The sequence below is a fragment of the Leptosomus discolor genome, chromosome 15, assembly GCF_034619465.1.
Source record: "Leptosomus discolor isolate bLepDis1 chromosome 15, bLepDis1.hap2, whole genome shotgun sequence".
Lineage (NCBI taxonomy): Eukaryota > Metazoa > Chordata > Aves > Leptosomiformes > Leptosomidae > Leptosomus > Leptosomus discolor.
The window spans coordinates 15,414,757-15,436,292 of NC_141405.1; the positions used below are offsets into that span (position 1 = coordinate 15,414,757).

The 21,536-nt window shown below is 62.8% G+C and overlaps 2 protein-coding genes across 2 annotated transcripts; both read left to right on the forward strand.

Annotated features, from left to right (window-relative positions):
- Positions 1–74: 74 nt before the first annotated feature.
- On the forward strand, positions 75–7,005 carry EPN3 (epsin 3). Its single transcript, XM_086473601.1, has 10 exons — positions 75–99; positions 631–1,286; positions 1,649–1,767; positions 3,582–3,665; positions 3,953–4,060; positions 4,170–4,254; positions 4,504–4,812; positions 5,727–5,837; positions 6,253–6,474; positions 6,606–7,005. Exons 2-10 carry the CDS (start codon positions 716–718, stop codon positions 6,923–6,925), a joined length of 1,929 nt encoding a protein of 642 aa, XP_086329727.1. The 5' UTR covers positions 75–99; positions 631–715; the 3' UTR covers positions 6,926–7,005.
- Positions 7,006–7,906: 901 nt separating this feature from the next.
- Positions 7,907–19,335, forward strand: SPATA20 (spermatogenesis associated 20). The gene is made up of 16 exons (XM_086473887.1): positions 7,907–7,935; positions 9,006–9,143; positions 9,395–9,459; positions 9,844–9,998; positions 10,243–10,386; positions 10,641–10,842; positions 10,940–11,070; positions 11,150–11,254; positions 11,713–11,787; positions 11,947–12,159; positions 12,316–12,508; positions 13,306–13,474; positions 13,910–14,118; positions 14,249–14,448; positions 14,572–14,652; positions 18,819–19,335. Exons 2-16 carry the CDS (start codon positions 9,034–9,036, stop codon positions 18,987–18,989), a joined length of 2,223 nt encoding a protein of 740 aa, XP_086330013.1. The 5' UTR covers positions 7,907–7,935; positions 9,006–9,033; the 3' UTR covers positions 18,990–19,335.
- Positions 19,336–21,536: the final 2,201 nt, after the last annotated feature.

A 21,536-nucleotide genomic window follows, 5' to 3' on the forward strand; every position in this document is an offset into this window, starting at 1 on the left:
CCACCCCGCAGCAGCACACGCTTTTGTACCCGCAGCCCCTCGCAGAAGCAAAATTATCGAGTTTGCTGGGAAAACCCACCCAAGCGGCTGCCAGCGCTGGTAAGTTGTGGCAGGCTCTGACCCACGGTGGGGTTTTGGTTTTGCACGACGCATCCCTGGTGGCTTTGAGAGCCTTGGGGCGCCGGGGGCCACCTGCGGCCGCAGGTAACACATCTGGGGGTACAGGGGAGCCTCTGGCTGGCGCAAGGGCTGGGGGGGCCTGAAATCAGCTTTGCCGGGAGGCAGCCGTGATCTGGAGGAGGGAGCTGCCATTTTCAGGTGGTTACTTTTAGAAGCAGAAGTGCAGGGTAAAATCTCCTCCAAATGTTGCTGAATCCAGAGCCAAATCTCTTGGTGGCTCTGCCGTGCTGGGTATCAGCTTGCTGTAAGATTATTTTTTTTTTTCCCCCTTGAGCATCCTGCGTGTCTTCAGGTTAGATAGTGGTGGCATCCTGTCAGGGGGTACCTGATACCCTGATGATGAGTGCTTCCACCTCGAGAAGTGTCCCGGGTGCCAGCTGAGGGCTCTCGGGATGGGTCTCAGTGGCTGGGGTGATGCTGACGTCTCTGTGTCCCTGTTCCCTGCTGCAGGCGCTGGTGAGGCTGCGGCCGTGAGTGCTCGTTCCTTCTCCACCGTTCCTGCCCGCCACCGGCGGATCTCCGGCACTGCACAGCCATGACGACCTCGGCGCTGCGCCGGCAGGTGAAAAACATCGTGCACAACTACTCAGAGGCAGAGATCAAGGTGCGGGAGGCCACCTCCAACGATCCCTGGGGACCCCCCAGCTCCCTGATGTCAGAGATCGCTGACCTCACCTTCAACACGGTGGCCTTCGCCGAGGTCATGGGCATGATCTGGCGGCGGCTGAACGACAGCGGCAAGAACTGGCGTCACGTCTACAAAGCCCTCACCCTCCTGGACTACCTCATCAAAACCGGCTCTGAGAAGGTGACCCACCAGTGCCGGGAGAACCTCTACACCATCCAGACGCTGAAGGACTTCCAGTACGTGGACCGCGACGGCAAGGACCAGGGCATCAACATTCGGGAGAAGGTGAAGCAGGTGATGGCGCTGCTGAAGGACGAGGAGAGGCTGAAGCAGGAGCGGGCGCACGCGCTGCAGACCAAGGAGCGCATGGCTCTCGAGGGCATGGGCAGCGGCAGCCACCAGGTCACCTACGGCCGCCGCGCATCCCCCTACGGCGATGACTATGGCCGGGCACGGGGCTCGCCGTCCTCCTTTAACTGTGAGTGTTGCTGGTGGCTCGCTTGGGCTCACTCAGGCCCGCCGCGGCGTGGAGGCACCAGCCTGGTGCCCATTGTTCGCCCTTTTGGGGTGGTTTTGATGAAGCCCTGCCCTGCCCTGCGGGCAGAGGTTTGGCTGGGCCGGTGGTGAACCCCAACAGTGGTGGCAGCTGGTGGTGCCTTGAGCCACAAACCCGCAGCTTGTTCGTGGTAGGGAGCTCTAATGTGGGGCTGCGTCCCCTTTAAAAACCCACACTGGAGCTGCGGGCGTTGGGATGGGGGCCTGGAGGAGGCTGCTGATGTGCTCCCCAAAATACCCCAGTCCTGATGCCACTCCTTCCCCTTTTCCTCTTTCATCTCCCAGCATCATCCTCATCCCCACGGTTCTCCTCTGACCTGGAGCAAGCGAGGCCCCAGACGACGGGCGAGGAGGAGCTGCAGCTGCAGCTTGCGCTGGCCATGAGTCGGGAGGAGGCGGAGAAGGTAGGGTGGCTCTGCCCGCCCCGGGGTGCGTGCGGCTGGGCATCTCCCTGCGCCTTGCCTCGTCTGAGGGCATGGCGGGTCGTTTCCCTGGGAGGAAGGAGGAATTTGGGGGCTGCCTGAGGCCGGTGCGTGCACCTGCAACCACACTAGGCTGCCAAATTGCCAGCAGGCAGAAGGAGGCACAGGCTGTCCCTGCTCCCTGTCCTCGTACCGGTGGGGACAGCATCAGGCTGAGACCCATCCAAGCCTCCCAGACCCCAGGGTGAACCTGGGGGGGGGGTTTCTGGATTCACTGTGATGTCCCTCAAACCTGGCTGCCCTCTTCCACCAATGCTTCTGGACTAAGCTCCCTAAGGAAGAAATTCTTCCCTGTGAGGGTGGTGAGACACTGGCACAGGTTGCTCAGAGCAGCTGTGGCTGCCCCCTCCCTGGCAGTGCTCAAGGCCAGGCTGGATGGGGCTGGGAGCAACCTGGTCTGGTGGGAGGTGTCCCTGCCCAGGGCAGGGGGTTGGAACTGGATGGTCTGTGAGGTCCCTTCCAACCCAAACCCTTCTGTGAGTCTACGATTTCTCTTGCCTTCCTCATGGAGGTTTTGAGAGGCGATGCCTTGCCCAGTGCCGTGGTTTGCATGGTGGGTGGGGGGCAGCAGTGTCCCCGAGGCTGCGCACCGTGCTGGGGACTCAGTCCTTTCAAACTGGGCTAGAAGGAGCACTGGAAAACAGCACCAGGAGGAGCCGACTAGGGATGCGGGCAGCAAGCGAGCTGCTGTGCCCAACTGTGAAACCTCCCCCAGGGCTGTCTCCTGGCCACGGCCCCTTTTCCACCGGAGACAGCTTATTTGCGCACCGGCCGAGATTGCCGCCGGCTGGCACGGCCTGTGCGGAGCACGTGGCTACGGCCGGGCACACAAAGTCAGAGGGACTCGGTGACCGAAGGGCTGTGTGCCCAGCCTGGCGGGCGTCCCCCTGGGGCTGGCACCGAGCACCATGAGCCCGGTCCTGCCGGAGCAGGGGACATGCTTCGGAGATGGTGCTTGCTGCTGCCGGTCTTCCCTGCCCGATGGAGGCTCTTTTGGAGATGGAGCGGAGTGTATATCCCTATTTTTGTCCTGGAATTGGAGTATTTATAGCTTCCACATGCTGCTGCGATGAGCACTGTAGGAACACGCTCTTGCAAGCGTTGCGTGTTGAAGTCCCTCTTGGCTGTGCACACGCGCACATGCTTGTACAGGTGTGCACACATGCACACCCCCACTGGGGTCCCCATTCCCAGCCCCAGCTGGTCCCACGCTGCTGAACAAGTGTCAGGGGGTGGTGATCAGGGCTGCCATGGCGGTACAGGGACAGCCTCTCCCCAAAATCTGCCTCAGGGCTGGGCACAGAGCAGGGCTGGGCAGGATTGCCAAACCGAGGCTGGCCGGCATCGCAAACCCTCCTCCCCAGCAGGTTGCCGGGGCGAGCGGACACCTAATCGATTCCCTCTTCTCCACCAGCTGCATCAGAGTCCCCAAAAACCTCCTGGGGGACATGCTAGCTGCCTAATTTAGGGTCATCCCAGCCTAGATGCAGAGGCAGGTGATGGGGTAGCGGGAAGGAGCTGGGGCAGTGGCCACAGGGGAGCCTGAGTGGGAGCTGGTTTGAGAGTGTAAGGGCACTGGGCTGGGGGTCCGCAGGCAAAGCCAGCTGGACGGGCACAGAGATCCTGTGCAGGCAGATGAGGGGCCACAGGAGAGATGGTGGCGAGGACAGGGTCCTCCGAGCAGTCCTGTGAGCTGAGGGCAAGCTGAAATGTCACCCGATTTCCTCTGTTGGCAGAAGCCACTTCCTCCAATTTCCAGTACAGATGAAGAAAGGCAATTGCAGCTAGCGCTCGCGCTGAGCAAAGAGGAGCACGAGAAGGTACCTGTGCCCCGCAGCCCCGGGCACTTCTCTCTCCTTGCACTTGGGCTTCTCTCTGGGGTGCTGGAGCCCGAAATGCTGCCTTGCTGCGGCACCTGCTTTGCTTTCGCTGCTCTGGGCTGTCTGCTGAGCGTTCTCCCAGCGGGCTCAGCCCCAGAGGAGCCGTCTGCTCGGATGGCGGGACTTTTCGGGGATGCGGTGGCAGCTCTTGTGCTGGGTCTGTCTCCTGGAGAAGGTGCTGGCTGCAGGGTTGCTGAGCTCACAGGCCCCATCCCTTGTCCCTGCAGGAGGTGAGGGCTTGGCAAGGGGAGAACTCCCTGCTGCAGAGAGCCACAGAGGAGACTGCCCAGGGCAGGGAGGAAGAGGAGGAAGAAGATAAGATGAAGAAAAGCCAGGTACAGCACTGGGGGCCTGGATGGCCACGCAGCCAGCCTTGGGCTCTGGGGTGATTCTCCAGGTCTGCTCGTGGCTTCCCTCACCTCTTTATTCCCTTTCTGTTTGCAGTCCTCTATCCTGGAGCTGGCAGATATATTTGGGCCGGCGCCAGCCCCCTCCAGCCACAAGTCCGCCGACCCGTGGGATATGCCAGGTGGGGGCAACTCGCAGGCTGCCAAAGCTTGGGACAGGGCAGAAACCTCTCCCTTGCCTCTGTCCCTCCCCAGTCCCCAGGAGCTCAACAGTGAGGACCTCTTGCTTCTCCCCCCGCTCCGCTGCCCATCTGTTGCATGCTCGGGTGGTGCTGCTGGAAGCCATGGTCCCCTGGGCACGTCCCTGCCGCTCAGCATCCCTCCGTGTCCTGCACCATTCCCCTCTTCCACAGCTTCCCTTCTTCTTTCAGATATGAAACCCAAAGCGGAGCCAGCAGCCTCTGCTTGGGCCGGTGCGTCCGACCCCTGGGTGCCGGTCCCAGCCACCGGCGGGGAGCCCCTCTCCCAGGCAAGCGCCTCGTCCCAGCAAACCTCCGGGGGGCCCTGGGATTTTCCCCCTGGCACCACTGCAGCCTCCGACCCTTGGGGGAAGGCGCCCTTGTCTTCTGGCTTCCCTCCTGCGGACCCCTGGGTGACGGCATCCCCCCCTGCCCAGGTCTCTGGTTCTACACCAGCTACCGACCCTTGGGCTGCTGTGGCCGAGCAACCTCCTAACCCTGGTAAGAGGCTCGATCTGTGTTTTGGCTTTGCTGGGGACCACGGGTAGCGTTGGCCATCGCTGCCTTCCTGCGAGTGGGCATCCTGGGGTGCTCCCCCCTTCCTCCTGCAGCCAACTCTGCAAACACCAACCCCCCCCCCTCCCCGCTCTCCTGCCCCGCAGCGGGACCTCCGCTCACCCCTCGGCATCCTGAAGACTTCAAGGAACTTTTAGGCTTTATCTCTGCCCAGAATAGGCTGCTTTAATTAACCTGGCGCAGTTAATGGAGCCCTCCCACGGGAGCGGATAGCAGCCATCGGCACCACTCCAGCAGCGGGATGACGGGGCGCATGTCCTCTGTGATACCTGTTTGCTCGCTCACCCCAAACCAGCCCTCTGCACCCTACCGGGACGGGACGGTTGCTGCTCGCAGGTGCCATGTTGCAGATGGGGAAGCGGTTGTAGGAGCAGCCTGTGTTTCATAGCTCAGCCCCACTCTCGGTTCCTCCTCGGTGCTTCCTCCGGCCCCGCGGAGGTCCCGCATGTGCTGCCCCTCGGCTTTGGTCCCTGGGGAGGAGAGCAGAATCCAGCCTGGGGGCCAGAGCTGGTTGTTAAAGCATCCCTGCAGACCTGTCCCCTCCGCCTGTCCCCGCTGGGGCTTGCAAAGGGACCTGCCTGCCGCTGGGGGGATGGCTGCGAGCAGCGTGGGGGCTGCCTTGGTCTTCAATGACCCCCAATGGTCTGGCTCAGCCCCCCGCCCCCTCCCCGGGCCAGTGCACGGCCCCGGCCCCGACCCTCAGCCCCATGCCCCCCCACCGCACGCCCTCTTCTCTGTCTCCTTGCAGGCAGCCGCCCCTGCCTCTCTCCTGCCTGTACACCTCCCGCCTCTCACCTCCCCGCTTGCTCCCCTCCTTGAGTGTCACCTCTTCCCCCCAGCTCCAGGGGGGGACGCTTTCGACCTGTTTGCAAAGCCGCCAGAGCCAGCCGAGCCACCGGAGCAGGAGCCCTCGCAGCCGCCCTCCTCGGCCAAGTCCAACAGCCCCGTTGGTAAGAGCCGGGGGAGCGGGCAGGGGCCGATTTGGGCAGGGGGGGGACACACAGTGACCTGTCCCTGCCCATTGCAGGGAGGCAGCTCCGGGGCTGGCTGGGCTGTGCGTGGCTGCTTGCTGGCGTGGTCAAAGGCTTGTTCCCACCTGCATCCACATGTGCCGTGGGCTTGGGCTGCCCCGTAGGCAAGGAGGCAGTTCTGGTCCCGGCGTGCACCCACGTCCCCAACCCCGCTGCCTCCCACGGTGGCTGGGTGGGAGCTCAGGCACGCCGTGCCACAGCCGCAGCCCCACCGCATCGAGCTGTGACCTGGGGCGAGGTGTGCCACTAGCCACCCTGTGAGGTGATGGGGGGACGCCATCATCCTCCGTCTCCCAGCTGGCTTATGAGGCTTCTCTCCCCATCCCTGCCCCAGAGCTGGACCCTTTCGGCGACCTGTTCCCCAGCACCAGGCAGGATGGGGCAAAGAACTTCGACCTCGCCAACCTGGCTGACTCCCTGCCCGAATCCGGCAAGGAGCGGAAGGACTGTAAAACCCCCGAGGCCTTCCTCGGCCCCGCCGCCTCCTCCCTGGTCAACCTGGACTCCCTGGTCACGCCTGCACCGGCATCCAAGACACGCAACCCCTTTCTCTCGGGTAGGTGCCGGTGCTGTGGTGCGGGCTGCCGGCCGGGGGCTTCCCTGGGCTGGGCGGAGGGGTGTTTGGGCTAGGAAGAAGGCTGGGGATGGTCATGGCCGCCCTGATGTGTCCCACCTTCTCTTTGCTAGGTCTGAGCACGCCGTCCCCCACCAACCCCTTCAGCCTTGCTGAGCAGCCCAAGCCGACCCTCAACCAGATGCGGACCAGCTCGCCGGTGCCCGGCCTGCCCGCCGGCCTCCCCGCCAACTCCATGACCTACAGCGCATCCCTACCGATGCCCCTCAGCAGCGTCCCCACCGCCGCCGCCGCCCTCCCCGCCTCCGCCAGTGCCTTCCCCCAGGCCGGCACCTTCCCCGAACTCCCCAGCAACTTGCCGCAGCCTTTACTGCCGCTGAGCGGACCCCCGGCCCCGCCGTCCGCTCCGGGGGGGCTCAACCCCTTCCTCTGAACCCTCTGGACGTGTAGACTCTTCGTCCCTTCCCCGGCTGTTACAAATCCCCCCGGCCTTTCCTCCCACCAAGACCTTGGGGGGGGGGGGGGGCAGCGGTTCGCTAGCTGCAAGGGAGGGTGCCCCCTCGCCAGCCCCCTCCCCGTGCCCGCCGGCTGGGGGGCAGCCAGCATGAGCCCCCCGTGCTTGACAGGCGAGAGGGGACCCCCCCCCACCCTTCCCCTGCGAAGGGCCGTGGCGGGGCCTAAGGCCTGTGGTTTGGGGGGGGGCTCCAGTGCAGCGGGCTGGGCTGGTGCATGGGGTCTCGCTGCTGTAGGGGTTCCCCCGGGAGTAGGGGGGGGCTTTGCCCCGGCACCTGCGGGGAACTGGGGCAGCGCTGGGGCCGGGGGGTGGGGGGGGTGTGGGGGGGTGGGGGGGAGCTGGGGTTTCCCCCCCACCCCGCCGTGCTCCCCTCCCCACACCGGGGTCCCCGGCTGGTTCGCGCTCCCCTGGCTGTTACTTCCCGCCCGTCCCTCGCCCCCTTCCCGCTCGCTGCCCCCCCCCCCCCCCTCCCCAGCCCCCCCCAGCCCCCCCGGTCCCTCCAGAAGGAGCTGCGGGCAGGGCCCCCGCGGGGGCAGCCGCCTCCTCGCCCGCTGCTGGGCCCCGCTCCGGGCCTCGGGGCGGGGGGGGGGGGGGGGGGGGGGGGGGGGGGAGGGGGGCGGCGGGGGGGGGCGCCGGTGCTTGGGCGCTGCTGGAGAGCGGCGGCTCCGGGCTGCCTGTGAGAACAATAAAATGCTCTGACGGACCCGGTGTGCGGCTCCCGGGGCGGGCGGCGGGGACGGGCAGGGCCCGGGGGGGGGGGGAGGTGGGGCCGGGGGGGGGGGGGGAGGTGGGGCCGGGCCGGAGCGGAGCGGGCCAGGCCGCGGCGGCGGCGATCACGGGGAGCGGCGGCAGCTCCGCCCCGCCCCGCCCCGCCCCGCCCCGCCCCGCCGCGCCGCCATGTTTACGGCGCCGCTGCGCCGGGCCCGCAGGTACCGGGTGGGGCCGGGCGGGGGGGCGCCGACAGGGGCTGGTCCGGCCCCCGGGGGCGGGCGGCTGCGGGCCCCGGCTGCGGCTCTGCGAGGGGTGGGCAGCGGTCGCTGCGGCGCCCGGCAGCCTTTCCGCATCATCGCTGCCACCCCCCTAAATCCTCCCTGCGGCCCTCCGATGTCCCCTGCGTCCTCCCTGCGTCCTCCCTGCACCTCCCACATCCCCCTAAATTCTCCTGTATCCTTGCAACGCCCCGTACCCCTCCTGCGTCTCCCCTAACCGCCCCCCTGCACCCTCCTGAATCCCTCCTAAATCCTTTCTGCACCCTTACACCTGTATTCCCCAACACCCTCTCTGCATCCTCCCTGCATCCATGCACCCCCTCCTGCATTCCCTGAAGTCCTCCCTGCACCCCCTCCTGCATTCCCCAGAATCCTCCCTGCACCCCTATACCCCCCTGCGTGACTTTACATACTCCCTGTACTCCAACCCCTCCTGCATCCCTGCACTCCAGCCCTGCATCCCGCCCAGCAGCCGGCAGGTCTTTCTGGTCCCCTCCTGTCCCTGGCTCCCCCCACCATGAGGACCCTGTGCTGCCCTGCCTGCACCCTGACCCCGCACCTATCCCTGCACCCACGCAGGGGATTTTCCTCTCTGAGGACACACGGGTCAGATCCTGCAGATGCTGCTGCCGTACCCATGGCTATCAGGTCACTGTGTCCCCGAGGATGCTGCTGGTGGGCTGGGGGCTGGAGGAGAGGAAGGCCTGTGGATGGCCATGCCTCTGCTGAGCTGAAGAACAACTTTGCCTGAGCCTCCAGCAAGTGGGGAGGACTTTGTAGGGTCTTGGGGTGGGACAGAGGTGGACTGAGCCCCGGCAGAGCTGCCCGGCCCTGGGGCTGGGAGCGGTTCCCCTGACACAGGATGCGAATAGCAGGGAGCAGCACCCCGAGCTGGGGTCGTGCTGGGCACCCGCAGGAGCTGGGGCGAAGGTGGTGCTGGTCTGGGGTGGAGTGGCTCTCTCCAGGGGCTGTGGCGAGCAAGGAGATGATGAACCTGTTTGGCCTCGCAGGTGCACGTTTCTAACAGGGAGCGTGGCCATGGCCACGGGGGGGACAACCAGCCCCCCCAGCGTCCCTCGTCACACCAACCGCCTGATTAACGAGAAGTCCTCCTACCTCCTGCAGCATGCTCACAACCCCGTGGATTGGTAAGAGCGACTGGTGCCTTTCTCCCTCCTCCTCTCCTTGTGTCCGTGGGGCTGAGGGAAGCGACGGCAGGCGAAGCAGCCTGGCCTCCTGTGCAGCTCCCGCAGGCTCGAGGTCCATGCTCCGGAGCCAGCCGTGCCTGTGGCTGTCCTGACTGTTCTCCACCAGGCAGCAGCTTCTCAGGCAGCTTTAGAGGAGCCTGGGTCCTGGCAGTGCTGACCCCTGAAGGTCCTTTCTTGTCTTCCCTCCATAGGTACCCTTGGGGTCAGGAAGCCTTTGATAAAGCAAAGCAAGAAAACAAGCTGATATTCCTGTCAGGTAACCAGAAACAAGACATATTTCATGTTCCCACGTGTTGTTCAGTAGATGACCAGATAAGCCAGGCTGCGTCCTGGGCTGGTGTGTGAGTAGCCGCGTAGGTAAAGACAGACACTAAGCGCTAATTCTCTGCTGGCGAGAGAGAGGGCCATGTGCTTTAACAGCTCTCACTGGAGACAGGCTGCATCAAGGAGCAGAGTCCTTGGCTAGATTTTAGGGGAGCCCAGGAGGCCCTGCAAGCCTTCATGCTTTCAGGAGGCCTTTCTCCTCCATCTCTTCTCTGTTGCCCATAGCAGGGTTCCCCACCTCTGAGCGATGTCCCCGTTAACGCATGTCCTGCTCCCTGCAAAGGGCCTTCCCTCACTCGCCTGAGCTTGTTTTCAGTTGGCTACTCCACCTGCCACTGGTGCCATGTGATGGAGGAGGAGTCCTTCAAGAACAAGGAGATCGGGGAGATTATGAACAAGAACTTTGTGTGCATCAAAGTGGATCGTGAGGAGCGGCCAGATGTGGACAAAGTGTACATGACCTTCGTGCAGGTAAGGCAGGCATGGGCAGGGCTCGGGAGCCTTTGACTGGCTCTCTCCAGATGAGGTTCGTGGTCATGTTCCTCGAGCAAGAAGGACCAGTATGTGGGGTGGTCGGAATGGGGCCATGCACGATCACAAGCGTGGAGAGAAGCACATGTCTGTCCTCCAGTAGAGGCACCTGGATGTGCCGGAGGGGCGCAGAGCAGAGGGTGCCTCTTGCGTGCCCTTGGTGCACCCGTGATTTGTCTTTCAGGCAACCAGCGGTGGAGGTGGCTGGCCGATGAGCGTCTGGCTGACTCCAGACCTGAAGCCCTTTGTAGGGGGGACATACTTCCCTCCTGAGGATGGAGTTCATCGCGTTGGCTTTCGGACTGTGCTGCTCCGAATCGCAGAGCAGGTACGGAGCAGGCATGGCGTAGCAGGCAATGCTCAGCCAAAGGGGCTGCAGGGAAATTAGTCTGGGCTTGATGGGTGACTGAGTTAAGAGATGCAGTCCTGAGAAACAGTAGCCCAGAGAACATGTCAGAGCTTTGGCTGGGTTAGAGATGGCTTGGAACTGATCTGGGGAAGGGGGGACCAAGAACTGAAAGTGCAGGGAGCAGAAAGAGAGACAAAAAATGGAAGAACTGACTTTCTCACTCTGCATCTTAGTGGAAGGAGAACAAAGATGGCCTGTTGGAGAACAGCCAGAAGATCCTGGAAGCATTGCTACACAGGTCTGAGATCCGTGTGCGGGGCCAGGAGTCACCCCCACCATCCAAAGAGGTGATGGCCACCTGTTTCCAGCAGCTCTCCAGCTCCTATGACGAGGACTATGGCGGCTTTTCTGAATCTCCAAAGTTCCCCACCCCAGGTCAGTCTGGCTTCTGCTGCTGATCCCCACCGTGGGGCAGGCAGTGCTGGGGGGCAGAGCCCACCCTGCAGCTTCCCGCTTTCCCCCTGTGTTTCAGTGAATTTGAATTTCCTCTTCACGTACTGGGCCCTGCACCGAACATCTCCAGAAGGTGCCCGGGCGCTGCAGATGGCTCTGCATACCCTCAAGATGATGGCCCACGGGGGCATCCATGACCACATCGGTCAGGTAGGAGGAAAGCCTTGGGGTAAACCCCTGGCATGCCTAGGAGGTATGGGGTGGAGATGTGTCCACTTGGTCTTTGCAGGGGTTTCACCGCTACTCCACCGACCAGCACTGGCACGTCCCTCACTTTGAGAAGATGCTGTACGACCAGGGGCAGCTGGCAGCCACCTATAGCAGAGCGTTTCAGGTACAGCCGTGGCATCCCTCTGCGGGGATGGCACACTGAGTGCTGGCTGAGGAGGACTGGCTTGGTTTGGGGAGCAGCTTCAAAGCCATGGGCATGGAGCGGTCCCGTACTCTGCCTCATCTACTGGTGTTATCCAGAAACGCTGCACAAATCCGTGACAGTGTAGCCCCAGGGTTTTGAACATAACAGGGCAGGGAACAGCCCTCTGGCCTGTCTTTGCAAGTCAGCAAACACAGGCTGCTGCCTCTGACGTTTGTGTGACTCCAGGGTTGCTCTCCAGCGCCCTAGAGTTCTGTCAGAGCTCTTACTCTGAATCCATTCCACGTTTAAAATCCCTGGACTTTCAAATGTGTTTCCCCTCTTTTGCCAGTTCTTTAAATCTGAATCTCTTCTTATATCTTGCGGTGTCTCCTCCCCACTGCGCCTTGTAACATTGACATCCACCGTGCCTCCTGCAGATCTCTGGTGATGAATTCTTTGCTGATGTTGCCCGAGACGTTCTGCTCTATGTCTTGCGGGACCTGAGTGACCAGGTAGGTTGTTCCCCGAGCTGGGCCAAGGGGAGCTGCTTACCCTGCCCTGGGACATGGCTCGGAGCTGCTTTTCTCTCCCTGCCTCCCCAGCAGTGATGGGGAGCTGGCTGAAGGTGCTGTCCCCGTACCTGGATGGTCTCTCTGTTGCTCTTTTCCCAGGCTGGAGGTTTCTACAGTGCAGAAGACGCAGATTCCTACCCGACCACTGCATCCGGAAAGAAGCGAGAAGGAGCTTTCTGTGTGTGGACAGCTGAGGAAATCCGGGCTCTCCTTCCTGACCCTGTTGAGGGGGCCACAGAGGGGACGACCCTGGGAGATGTCTTCATGCGCCACTACGGAGTGAAGGAGACCGGCAATGTGAGCCCCATGAAGGTGAGGGAGAGCAAAGACCTGCTCAGTACCAGGCGCATCGGTGGGGGAACTGCACCCCTGGGCGGGGGGGGGGGGATGGCAGAGCATCCCTAAAACATGTGGGGTCCGACCCCTCCTCAGGCCAGTGGCATTCGTAGAACGGGGCTCTCCTTTCAGGACCCCCATCAGGAGCTGAAGGGCAAGAACGTCCTTATTGTCCGGTGCTCTCCGGAGCTGACGGCGGCCCAGTTTGGGCTGGAGCTGGGGCGGCTGGGTGCCCTGCTGCGGGAGGGCCGGCGAAGGCTGGCCACAGCCCGGGCACGGCGGCCACGGCCACACTTGGACACCAAGATGCTGGCGGCGTGGAACGGTGAGAGGCGGCTTAGCTCCGGGGGTGCATGCCTTGGCTGGACCCCTCTGCGGCTGCCCGGGGCCAGAACATTTTGGGGGGGGCTTGTAGCAATGAATTCTGCTGGGACTGACCAGTCCCCCACGGAGGCGGTGGGTGGGCTGGGATCCGGGGCTGTGGGGGTGCCTGGGGGAAGCAGCCCCACACCTGCAAGCCGTGGGGCTGCAGAGCATTGGGATGTTGCTCTGGCTTTATTTTCCTCCGCTGTTGCCAGCAGAGAGCAGCAAAACTCTTCCCCTGGCTCAGCCCGGCTCCCCGGCTTGGGCTCTGGGGAAGGGGGCTGAGTTGAGGGTTCAGGAGCCAGGTGGGGCGCAGAGCCCATCTCCACCGCTGCATTCCCGGGGGACCACAGCTCTGTGTCCGTCTGTCCGGGTGTCCTGCAGCAGGTAATAACTGCAGTACCCCGGGTGCTGCTGTTCCCAGCAGTAGATGCCTGGGTAGCTGGGTCTGGAGCTGGTGTGATCTGGAGTTACACCACGTCCTGCAAACTCTTAAGCCCTGTTTCTGCCCGCAAGCAAAGGCTTAGCTCTTGCTGGCCTTGCAGCGCTCTGCCCTTCTCTCCAGTGACAGTAAGTTAATTTGTTAGTGGTTTGAACTGAGTGGGAGAGCTGATGACTGAGCCCTGATCTGTGTGGAACCTCAGGGAGGATGAGGTTTCACGCTGAGCACCCTTTAAAGGAAAGACAGCGACACCTTTGCCGGTTCCTCATGCCCCCCCGCCCCCCTGCAACCCTGTCCCCGTGTCTGTGCCTACGCAGGGCTGATGATCTCGGGCTTTGCCCAGGCCGGGGCAGCCCTGGCTGAGCAGGAGTATGTGAGTCGGGCTGCGCAGGCGGCTGCCTTCCTGCGGAGACACCTTTTTGACCCCGCCAGTGGGAGGTTGCTGCGGAGCTGCTACCGGGGCAAAGACAACGCGGTGGAGCAGAGGTGAGCAGTGGTACAGAGTGTCTACAGACCGACTGGCCACCCTGCAGGTGCTGCCCAGGTCCCCCGCGGTCCCCGTCCTCCTCTCCTCCAGGCAGGACTGAACTTGGAGGAAGGGAGGCTGTTTGCCTTGCACAGAGCTGCCTTCGGTGCAGTTTGGGATGGATTAGTGCCCTGCACCCAGTGAGGAGGAATTAAAGTCAAATCCTTTCCCATTCCTCATCTTCTAAGCTGGCTGGAGCCTTCCCCTGCTGTACAGAAACCTGGGGCTGAGCCATGTGATGACTTTGCACAGCCAATGCTTATCTTGGACTGAGCTCTCAGGTGGCGTCTCCTCGGGTAGCAGAGACCAGTAGGTAGGGCTGTGCTGGGCTGGAGAATGTTTCCCACTTGGCCAGTGTAGAGACCCTGATGCTCCTTCCCTGTTTGCCACTGCAGCGCTGTGCCCATCCAGGGCTTCCTGGAGGATTATGTCTTCGTCATCCAGGCTCTCTTTGACCTGTATGAAGCCTCACTGGAGCAGAGCTGGCTGGAGTGGGCCCTGCAGCTCCAGCACATGCAAGACAAGCTCTTCTGGGATCCCAAAGGCTTTGCCTATTTCTCCAGTGAGGCTGGTGATCCCTCCTTGCTCCTGCGCTTGAAGGATGGTGAGCTCGGGGACATGGCCATGCTCGGCATGGGTTATGGTGTGGGGCACCTTAGGGAAGGCAGGGGTGATGCCTGGCTGGAGGACCCAGTGCGGCATTGGGCTGATGGAGGAGCTGTTGTCTCCTGCAGACCAAGACGGAGCAGAGCCCACCGCCAACTCTGTCGCTGTCACAAACCTGCTCCGAGCAGCTTGTTACTCCGGCCATATGGAGTGGGTGGAAAAAGCTGGGCAGATCTTGGCTGCCTACTCAGAGAGGCTGCAGAAGATCCCGATAACTCTGCCAGAGATGGCCCGGGCCACCGCTGTCTTCCATCACACCCTCAAACAGGTACAGGCTGGGGCTCACATGTCCCCCGTGGGACCTGCCGCAGGGCAGGGGCCTGGCGGTGGTGTGGGTGCAGTCACAGCTCTCCGCCTGCTCCCTCCTGCCGCTCACCCTCTCCCCGGACAGGTCGTTATCTGTGGGGACCCCCAGGGAGAGGATACGAAGGAGATGCTGCGCTGCGTCCGCTCCGTCTTCAGCCCAAACAAGGTAGCAGTGCCAGCCCTGCCCTGGCCCCCTGCGCAGCCGCTCCCCACCAGCCGCCATCCCCCTCCCTGCTGCTGCTCGCGTTGCTGGTGCCTTCATCCTTTCTCTCAGTGCAGCTGTAGCATCCATCCTCCTCCTCCTCTGCCCTGGCTCCCTTCTGGGAAGCATCCTGTCCTTTCCATCTTCGTAAGCACAGCCGGCGGGGCCACGGCTGAGCCCCTGCACCCCTCTCCCTGGCACAGAGCGCTGGCAGCCCAGCCCAGGGAGCGGCTGCAGCAGCGGCTGCTGTCACTGCCGGCTGTTTATGCTGCTCTCAGCCTGCGCCCGGCATCCCCAGCGCTGCTCTCCCAAGGGAAAACCTTTCTTTCCAACGTGGATGTGTCATGCCCGGTGCGGATGTGTCATGCCCGGTGCGGATCCAGCCAGTGTCTGGGTCACCTTCTGCCTGAAGCCACCCTTGCATGCTTGGGAAGCGGCAAGGCAATACCTCGCTCTGGCTGTGGGTACCCCTGGCCAGGAGGAGGGCTGGCTTTTCCCAAAAGCTTTGTCCCCAGCTGTGCTGTCGCTGTGCACCGGGCTTACTGCCTCGCTCCGCTCGCCTGCGTTCCTGCTCAGAGATGTGTCACTTGGTGCAAGGGGCCGTGCTGCCTTGGGGACGGAGCTGTTTGCTGCCCACGGAGCTGGCAGGGAAGGGCAGTGTCACGTTTGGCAGGCAGTGTCCCTGCCCTGGGGATGGATGGCTCTCGCCTTGTCAAAACCGTCGAGCCGAGGGAAGCAGGGCTGGGCTGCGGGCAGGGGGGCTCCGTGTTTCAGCCTCTGGACAGGATTTGTCCCTCCCTGTCGAGGTCCTGGTGCCAGGGACTGGCACGCTGAGCTGCAGCGTGTGAGGAGCTGGCACTGAAGCCAAAGCGCCGGTTTCCCTCTGTAACCTCAGCTGGGGTGAACTGGGGAGGGCTGAGCCGTCAGCACGGGATCCCGTGCTCTGTCCTCATGTTAGCTCAGCCCACGGAGGCTTTCATCCCTGATCCTCTGCCTACGTGCCCAGCAGTGTTTAACGCCCGTGTGGGAGACGGTCACAACCTCTGCCCGGGAGCGCAGGTAGGGGACGCAGGTCTCCATCCTTCCTCTACCATCTCCCATCCAGCAGCACCCTCGGCTGTGCTGGTCCCCATGCCGTGGGCCAGGCCCCGGGCTCTTCCTCCCTCCTTTTGAAGGATTACAGCGGGTGACCCGGTTTGCAGGGATGGGAAGCACCGTGGTGGCAGTGGGGAGCCCAGCACCGCTACTAATAACCCGCTCCCTCTCCCCGCAGCTCGTTCAGCCGTCGGACCCGAGTCCACGCGGGCTCTGGCCGTGGTTGCAGCCGGCAGCTTCAGGGTTTTGAGCAGAGCAAATACCGCAGCCGCTTCCTCTCCTCCCATGCGGTTCGGTTCCCTCCTGCTGAGCTGGTAACAAACCTGGCTGGTGGGGATTCTTGCTCCCCAGGGGCAGGTCCGTCTCCCCCAAGCCGTTGCCTTCCTTGGGCAGGGAGGAAGAGGAAGGCTGCGTGCTCCCGATATTTCCACGGGGGAGTGAAGCCACGGGGTCCTTGGGAGCTGCCAGAGGACAGCGGCGCCTGCCTGGGCTGTGTGCAGGGGGGCCGTGCTCGGAGAGGCATGCAGGGGGCTGCAGCTGGAGGCTGGCAGCAGGCAGGGTGGGGGTCCGGCCCCAGCTCACCCCTTGCCAGGCGTGCCTGCCCTTGTGTGTTCCTGCGCTGCGATGGTGGGACAGATCAGAAGCTGTCCTGTTTGGCAGCCTGGGTTTGTTTCCTGGAAGAAGGAATGTGGCAGGAGGGGGAAAACTCTCTCCCCAGAGGAGCACAGCACCATGGGCATGTGTTCCCCAAGCACGAGTGTGCAGGAGCAGTAGGAGCTGAGCTCCTCCTCGGGCTTCGTCAGCCCACCTCCCTCCTGCTCGTTCCTGCCATGAGAGCTGCCTGCGCTGCTGAGCGCGGCTCCAGCAGACGGGGTGTCCTGTCGTGGTGATGGCTGCTTCTCCTTGCTGTCACCAAGGCCGGGGGTGAGCGGTCAGGTCTCTTCAGCATCATCTAGGTGGAATGGAGGGTGACAGGGAAGGGGCAGAGCCACACTTCCCCTGAGCCGTCCTGCCGGGGCTTCCCTGATCCCGCTCATTCCTCATGGACAGCCTGATCTCTGGCAGCAGCGATGGCTCCTCACCTTGCAGAGGTGATGGAGAGAAGGGAGGAGAATCCCGCTGCTCAGAGGGTCACACTGCCTTGGGGAGTAGCCTCCTGACAGCCATCCCTCCCTCCGTGCTGCATCGCATGGAGATGCGGGTGCTCCGTTTCCCATCCACCTTCAGACCCCTCCAGCTGCTCCCCAGCTCTCCTTCCCCACCCCGAGAGGCTGCCCAAGGCAGAGCAGCCCCAGGTCACCCGCTCCGGGGATGCAGCAGCTTTGGGAATCAGCTTTGCCAAGGAGTTGGGGGAATGTCACCGCTGTGTCCCCTGCCGCCCCCTCTCCCTTGGTGCCGGCAGGGCGCTGGGGGCTAGGCTCGTCTGCAGGAACACAATTAATTAGGTCGTTCCAGTAATTAATTCCTTACAAACCTCACATTGAAATCCTTGCTGTGACGAGATGCTGATGAAAAAAAGGGTGCTGAGGTCGCAGGTCTAAATGGACCCTGCGCCTGGAGGAGCCCTTTGCTGCAGGCAGCTGCCACGGGGATGCGCGTTCTTGGGGGGTGATGCCAGTGGCTGCTCTCCCGGGGGTCCCGGTGCCGGGAGTGGAGGGGGTTGGATCCCTGCTGCAGCACTGGATCCCAGCTCCTGGTATGGATCCCTGCCCTGTTAATGGTCTTTAGGGTAATTATGAAGGATCCCATTATCTCCTCAGCTGCAGAGCGCTAGCGTGCTGCTCGCCTTCATCCTGGCCCTGCAAGAGGACCTTAGGGAGCTTGTGAGAAAAATGAATAATGAATTTCAGATTGGACATGAATTGGTAATTAATCACTCCTGGAATTAATTCCAGACAAAGGCGAGAGGGGAGGAGGTTGGGGAGGGAGCAGGAGGCAGGCAGGGAGATGGACTGAGCCGGAGCTGGGTCAAGGCAGAGGCCGAGCGGGAGATGTGGGGTGACGGGGGACAGGACGGGACTGCAGCGGCCATTATCCAGGGCAAGGGCTTGGGGATGTGGTGACCCCCTGGGGACACAGGGGGAGAGGGCAGTCCCTGCCAGGCATGGGTGAGGCTGGACGGGCGTCCCTGCTGGGTGTCGGTGCCGGCTTTGCTCCTGGCCCCGGGGCCGGTGGCAGAGGATGCTGCACCCGGGCGAGTTGTGCCGCGGTGGGAGATGCGTGCGCTTGGTGTCAGCGTCCCTTGGCGTGAGCGGCGTGAGCGTGTGATGAGCGTGTCAGTGCTCGGCGGGCACCGCATGGGCACACGTGCGGGGCTGGGGCCGGGGCGGGCGATGGAGAGCCACGTGCTCCGGCAGGAGGATGCTGCCGCCGCGCCTTGGGCCTTGGGAAGGGCTGGTGCTTTGCTCACCCTTCGCATCCGTGTTGGTACCAGGCTCCCTGCCAGCTCCTGGCCTTCCCTCTGATTAGCCTGCAAGCCCCGAGGCTTGAACAAACATTTTCCTTTTCAGAAAAGCTAATTATCGTAGCAGCCCTGTCATCACCCCTGGCTGGTGCTGCCGCCTTAGCTAGGAGAGCCCCCAGTCCCCTGCTCACGGGTGTCTGAGGGGTTTGGGAAGCACCTGGAGGGCAGGAGGAGCTGGGCTGCAGGGTGGGATGGGGCGATGCTGCAGCTGATGCTGGGGTTGGGGCTGCCCCTGGGCTGGGTGGGTGGCCCTGGGAGCCCTCCAGGCCACTGTGTGCCGGTCCCTGTGCTTCATCCCCATCTGCCGGGTGTTTGGAGTGGAAAAGGGGTGTGAAGCTGCCGGGGATGGTGTCGACCACGCGTTCCCTCTGGCGCAGGTGCGATGGGGACATGGCCACCGTAGGACCCTGCAGAGGGCTGGCGTGGGTCCGCTCGGCTCCCTCTTCCCCTCCCCTCTTTGGGCGAGCGCGTGGGGGGACGCTGCCAGCGCTTGGCACGTCTGCGGGGAGGGAAGGAGCAGCTGGCTGGCGCTGGCTGTGATCTCCAGCTCTCACAGCTCCTTCTCCGGCAGGTGCTGATGCTAGCAGATGGAGACAGCGCTGGGTTCCTCTACCGCCAGTTGCCTTTCCTCGCGTCCCTGGAGAGGAAGGACGGGAAAGCCACCGCGTATCTCTGCAGCAACTTCGTCTGCTCCCTGCCCGTCACCTCCCCGCAGGAGCTGCGTGGGATGCTCTGCCCGTGAGCCCCTCGGCCCCTCTGCCTGCGGGAAGGCAAGGGGGAGGCAGACTGTCACGCCAGCCTGGGAACACGAGAGAGACCCATAATAAAGCCACCCTGGGCATCAGCTGCCTCCCGGGTGGTTCCTGGCAGCGCAGTGGGGCTGTGCCTTTCCCTGCCTGCGGCAGGTCGGGCTCTGCTTGCACCGCTGCTCTGGCAGCGTCTCGGCAGAGCCGGCTGTGGTCCCCGGTGCTGGTTTTGGCGGGAGACACCCACCGAGGAGCATCTCCTCCCCCTGCACCCGCACTTGCTCCTCGCCTCTCCTCGCTGAGGAAAAAGGAAAACAAATTAAATATAAATCCCTGCGTTAATGGAGAAGTCAGATGGGAAAACTATTAGGGTTCCTATAGCAACCCAGGGTAACATTGTCAAAAGCACCTGGATGACTTGGGAGTCAAGTGCTTTTGAAAGTGTTACCAGTTATGACAGCCACGGTATTTTTCCATTACAGGGTAGATTGTAATGTACATTAAGTTAATCTATAGTGCATGCAAAAACCTGATGGTTACCACAACTGATGAAAACGTGCCACAAGACCCAGCCTAAGTGCTTTCAAACACCTAAACGTCTCGTCCTGGCTTTGCCGAGGGTGGAGAGGCCTGGTACAGCTCGAGAAAGCACTTTTCGAAGTCTTGTTTTCTTTGTAAAAGGCCAATGCCTGCCTCCATGCTAGGATGGGGCTCACAGGGCTGCTTCCCCTGGGACCCCCAGTGAGGTGGGGAGCTTCCCTGGGGCTGGGGTGTCTGGAGGGGACAGAGCTGGGGCTGAGGATGCCGGGAACTGGGGGGCTGGTGTGCTCCGTGGCTGCCCCGGGCTCCTGAGCATCGCTGTGAGTGGGTGCCCCCACCCAGCGCCACCCTGGCGGGGGATCCCCAGGGGGGATGGCCAGCAGGGACGTGTCCGACCTGTGCCTGGGCTGGGGCCGTCAGCCCTCCCTGCTGGGGCAGGAGCCGAGGGGCTGAGGACCCCCGAGCCTGCTGGCAGCGGGGCTGGCGGGAGGGTGGCTGGCATCTGCTCCGTGCCAGGGAGGGCGGCGGGGCTGGCGCAGGCAGGGGCTGATGAACGGTGAGGTGGGTTGGCTGGGGCTGTGTTTTTGGGCTGGGTGCCCTAGCTGGGTGCTGCAGGCTGGGTGCTCAGCGCTGTGGCTGGCCCCTGCCTTTGCTTGCGGAAAGTTTCAGTAACAGCACGAGAAAAAACCCCTAAAAACGCCTTTAGGCCGATGTTTGAGGAGGGAGGTGTTTGCTCTAAATTTTCCTGGCAAAGCCTAGGCTGGACCGAGGGTCTTGCTCGGCCTCACTGGAGGCTCGGCCACATCCCGCTGACGCCGGCTGTGGGGACAGCGCTGCCAGGTCTTGGCCCCTCTGCACGCTGAGCAGAGGGAGATCACCCACCCCGGCAGAAGCAGGACGCCGTCACCCACCGCACAAGCTCCTTCTGCCACAGCATAAACTTTATTCTCCCTTTCCTCCTCCCCGATCCCTCCTCCTCCTCCCTGCTTCCAAACAGGCAAGTACCACATTTTCCCTCTGGCACCCCGGGGCTCCCCTGGCACAGCAGCCCGCACCCCGGCAGGGAGGATGCCGTCATCTGGCAGCAAAGCAGTGCAGAGCCGCGCTGCCCGCCAGCTTTCCAGGGGGTTGTGCCAGGATTTGGGGGTAACCGGCCAGGAGAAATGCCTTTGAAGTCAAAGAGGAATTTTGCACCTCATCTCACGAATGCTTTCTATGCTTGTGGAAGAGGAGGGGGTTTTATTTTCTCTTCTCTCTTCATTTTAAAAGCTGAAGTGTTTCTGGAAATCCAGCTGAAAATTGCTGGTTTGGCAGATGGCTGGCTGCTTTCCTCTTTTTTTTTTTTTTTTACTTGGCATCCCTGCTGCAGGGATCAGTTTGACACCCGTCCTCATGAGTGCTCAGAGCAGGTCAGTGCCGTGTCCGTGCCAGGAGAGCATCCTCGCGGAGCAGGGCTGGTGCTGAGCACCCCGCGGGGAAGCCCAGACATCTCAAGCCCCCGGGCTGGCCAGATCCCTGTGTAGCAGCCGTCCCCGAGGTGGCACAGGGCTGGGGATGATGTGCCGAGCCTGTTTCGGTGCCCACCAGCCCCCAGTGGCACAGGCACAGGATGCCTTTCTCCCGCACTATCTTCCTTGTCGGTGTGTCTCTGTAAGCAGCCGCAGGGCAAAAATGTGCTGTGAACCTCTGTCAGGATGAACTGGGCTCACCTCTCAGAAAAAAAAACAAACCCAAACCAAGACAAAAAAAGAAAGAAAAGTTCTCTGTCATGAACAACTGATGTTGTGGCACCTCGGGCCTCCTGGTGCCTCTGCCTCGCTGCTGCCTGGCCCCATCCTGTGCGGTCCCATGCTCTCTGCCGGAGCCCTCCAGCTTTACAGCCTTGGCAGGGGCTTTCTTGCTTCAGTTCGGTTGCAGCAACCCCCTTTGCTGGTCCTCTCAGTGTCCCCCGGCCAGGCTGGGCGCTGGGGCACCCGTGGGTGCTGCCCCTCATCGTCAGGCAG